Source organism: Gavialis gangeticus, unplaced genomic scaffold, assembly GCF_001723915.1.
Source record: "Gavialis gangeticus isolate Ggan-Ray unplaced genomic scaffold, GavGan_comp1, whole genome shotgun sequence".
Taxonomy (NCBI): domain Eukaryota; kingdom Metazoa; phylum Chordata; order Crocodylia; family Gavialidae; genus Gavialis; species Gavialis gangeticus.
Window position 1 is genome coordinate 24101975 of NW_017728996.1, and position 3898 is coordinate 24105872.

At 35.7% G+C, this 3898-nt stretch overlaps 1 protein-coding gene across 1 annotated transcript in view; it reads left to right on the forward strand.

Moving 5' to 3' along the window:
* ATP8B4 (ATPase phospholipid transporting 8B4 (putative)) overlaps nt 1-3898 on the forward strand; it is a 247388-nt gene that overhangs the window by 195265 nt on the left and 48225 nt on the right. Inside the window, 1 exon segment of the mRNA XM_019504155.1 lies at nt 787-892. Coding sequence (XP_019359700.1) covers nt 787-892 — 106 coding nt within the window.

The window sequence follows — 3898 nt, forward strand, 5'->3', positions numbered from 1 at the left end:
CTTTCGGGCACTCCTGCCCCCCTTGCTTCTTGTTGGGATGTTTGTTTATATGCAGCTGTAATTAAATTCTCTACTGACTTTTCAGTTCTCCTTTACCAGCCTTAGAATTTGCCATCTTCTTTTCATGAGTTTTTCTAAAAACCTCTCCATGTAGTTAATTTTTTTATCCATTTCTGGTTATGTATTTCTTGTAGTCTGTCTAGGATCTTATTATCAGAAAGACTATTGATTTAATTTGAGGGCTTCATCTGTCTTTTGTCATACAGTTTGCTGTTATAACTTACTCCTGTTCCATAACATTTTCATTTGCCCTTTGGTCCTTTCCCTCCATTCTTCCTTTCACTGTAAAAATGTCTGCATCCTATATCAAGTTCAGTAACTTATGCTGCATTAATATTCACCTAGTCTTCCTAATTAATACCTTAGATCAATCTTTGTCCAGCAAATGATTACCTTGGGCAATACATTTTGCTTTTTTGTGCCTCAGTCTTTCCTCCCAGCCTTATTGATTTTCTAGTTTTTTGTTTCTATGGACATGCAGTGGGTCTCCCAGTATATATTTGTGGTCCTTTTCACTATGGAACCCTCTAAGCATTACTATATTAAAAATAATAGACCCATAAGAGAAAGTGCAGATTTATTAAATACTATGCAGTAAGTATATTAGACAATGACTTTAATTATGGTAGTTCAGTATTGTCAGTACATACTGATGATGTTAACACTGAAATGACTACCAATTCAATTAAAAATATTTTAACCTAAACTGGTATTTATGGCCCTCAGAAACTGCTATGAACATTGGTTACTCCTGTCGTATGCTCACTGATGCCATGAATGAGATATTCATCATGTCTGGCCACACAGTGATGGAAGTACGTGAAGAACTCAGGTAAAGGACAGTATTTGGTTGCTTTTACCCCTGGCAGAAGGAATATTCCACTTGAACTCCCTGCCTTTGGAGTAAACATGCTTTTCCTTAAGGTGCCATGTGTTAAAGTTCTGTCAGTTATAGCAAAATTATGCAGGCTTACTTGTGTGAAAGCAGTAGCCCAAGGACTTGGGACCACTAATCTCTAGACTGTGAGCTGAAATTCTGTCAGTATCCTCCTCTTTATTGATCGGTGGGAAGGTCCCTATAATCATACATTTCAGTTCTGGCCCATTCCTGTTCCTTCCTTCCACGTTACTTTATGCTTAGAGCTGGAGATTTTTGGAAAATGCAGTTACCACTTCATTTGGAATTGGAATTGTCAGCAATTTTTCTCTAGATTAGGCCCTGTAATAATAATTTGGAGATTTACTGTTCTAATTTGTGCTGACATAGGCATAGATCTCTGTTTCTGTATATTTGTCTTTCATATGCACAGCTGTCTTTCTCTCGTACATTAGGGCAGCTGGGAATTCTAAAATGAAACACCTATATGGCAGTATGATTTTCACTGTTGGTGATTTAAACAAATTTCCTTTCTTGGAATGGATTTTAGTGCAACATAATTGATTAGAAGATTGTACACAGCAGAGTTAGGAACTATGCAGATAGCACTGCTAATATATGATCCTTATTGTCCTGCAGAAGACTATTTGTTTTTGTTTTTTCTTTTTTAAATACAGGAACAAATTGTGCAGGCATTTAAGTATGGGCTGGTAGTAATAAAGACAAATATAGTACCAAGCATTGCATATAAACAGTGTTCTTGACTTCCCTATCTCCTTATCCTGTCACTTTTCCCAGCCAGTTCTAGTTCTTTCCCCCTGTATCCTATCTCTTCCTTAGATATGTTGTCCTTCCTCCCCCTCTCTAACCTAGTTTCCCCTCTCCTACTGGCTTCCTGCCACTTTCCATTTCCCTGGCTCTCAGCCCCAATCACTTGCCAGCTCCATTTCTATTTCTGTTAGACTTCAGCCGCAGCCTCCATCCTACCTGCTCTACAACCCAGTGTTCTCCACCATAATATCTGAAGTCCTGCTCTGGTCCCCTCTGCATTTGAGTCGGTAGATTTCTACCTCTATACTGGCAGCAGGTTGTGGTGCCCTGCCTCTATCCCAGCTGAGGGAAGCAAAGGAAAGTCCCTTGGAAAGTTCAGCTTCCCTGGAGACAGAGCATGATCCATCACTCTTTGCATATGTATGGTAACATCTTTATGGTGAAATAGAAGAAAATCCTAATTTGCACTTCAGCCTTCTTTGGAATAGGCTGATAATGAAGAAGAAGTAATTAAACAGAAACCCACAAGTATAGCTGTTCTTAAGACACTTATTTAAGAAGTCTGCGTGTCATTGAAGCTCAAGTTACGTTTAGAATTGTTAAGAATAGTGAGAATTGCCTACGCTGACTATCTTGCAAAGTGAATATGCTGTTGCTTCAAACTTTTAACTTTTTGGTTCAAGAAATGGGTATTGCCTGATCTGATGTTCTGAAACAAAATGGCTGTTTCCCACATGATAAAGAGATTTTAAGTTCCCTTCTCCAGATGATGAATCCTGAAGTTTATTATAAAGAATTCATGATATTACAATCATTTCCATCACAATAAATTATGTTGTCATAAGCACATCAGTTTTATGTCACTGCAGGATCCAGTAGAAGATTGTCCTGAGCTCAAATTTAATATTGACATATTTTTTCAGTAAGAGAGAAGATGGGCAACAAAATAATGTTTTTTTTAAGCATATCCTCTTTGTTCAGTTTTGTGCCAGCAGGCAAGTTGGTGCTGCATATTTCAAAGTATGTGTAATTGGCCTTCATTTCAGGCTCGGGTCATCTTATATTTCCTTTGTTACCATTGGAATGGAATGTGTTGGTTGTTTCTAGCCATGCTATTTCATAAATCAACCACCAAGTGGCCTTCAAAGAACAAAAGAAAACACACCCTTTTCTTGCAGACCAGTTGCATCATGGTTATGGTTCTAGCTTCCATTGAGTAATAGCTAGATTGCTCTTGAATTAGACATACGGCATCATGATATACTGCAAATATGAACTAAAACTTTAGGCCTTTTACTGCAGAAATTTTACATAATTAAGAAAACCCTGACCTCTGATAATGTTGATTTTAAAGTCTCACTCAGAATCTGCCTGTTATTTAGAAAACATCTTATTGTCTGAACCAGTAACTAAAAATGTCCTTAAAAATAAACAAACACTTAAATTTATCAAATATTTTTCTTATATAAAACATTATATTTTGGAGTAGGAAGTTCAGCTCTAAGCTGAATTTATTTCAAGCTCACAGATGTGTTCAGACCAGTTTTTTAAATTAATTTAATCTGTTTTCTGTATCTAAGAAGATAAAATTAAAAATACAAAAACATTCAAAACTAAATATTTTGAGATATGAAAAAAAAGAAAAAAAATCAATTTTGGACATCTGAAATATCTTTGATAGAAGCTGCCTGTAATATCTTGGTCAATAATAATTAAAAATGAGAAGGTATGAAAAATAATAAAGTTTAATTAGCATCTGAAAAAATTATTTTCAGAATTCTTGTAAATAAAAGTTTATTGGTTAATCCATGTCAAATGGTTCTTTTTATTCCACTCATAGTTAGAGTTCTTTAAAACTCAAAAGTAAAACATCTTAGCCATAAATATATCCCCAGTTTAGTGAAAGCTTCAGCATGAATGTATCTATGCATAAGATTGGCCTTACTGAAGCCATTATTATTACTGAAATCTTTGCAGGATTAGGGCCTATGAAATATAATCTCATGGTTTACTTCCAAGCATATTTCTTAACCATTGCTATCAGTGAAGGAAAAACCATATATATTTGATATAGTAACATGACCCATATATTTCTCCCCTTATTTAGTCTCTTTGAACATACCCCATTAAGTATGAAGCCCTGTGCTTCCTTTTCAAGGCAGGGATCCCATAATTCTTCCATTATAAAAC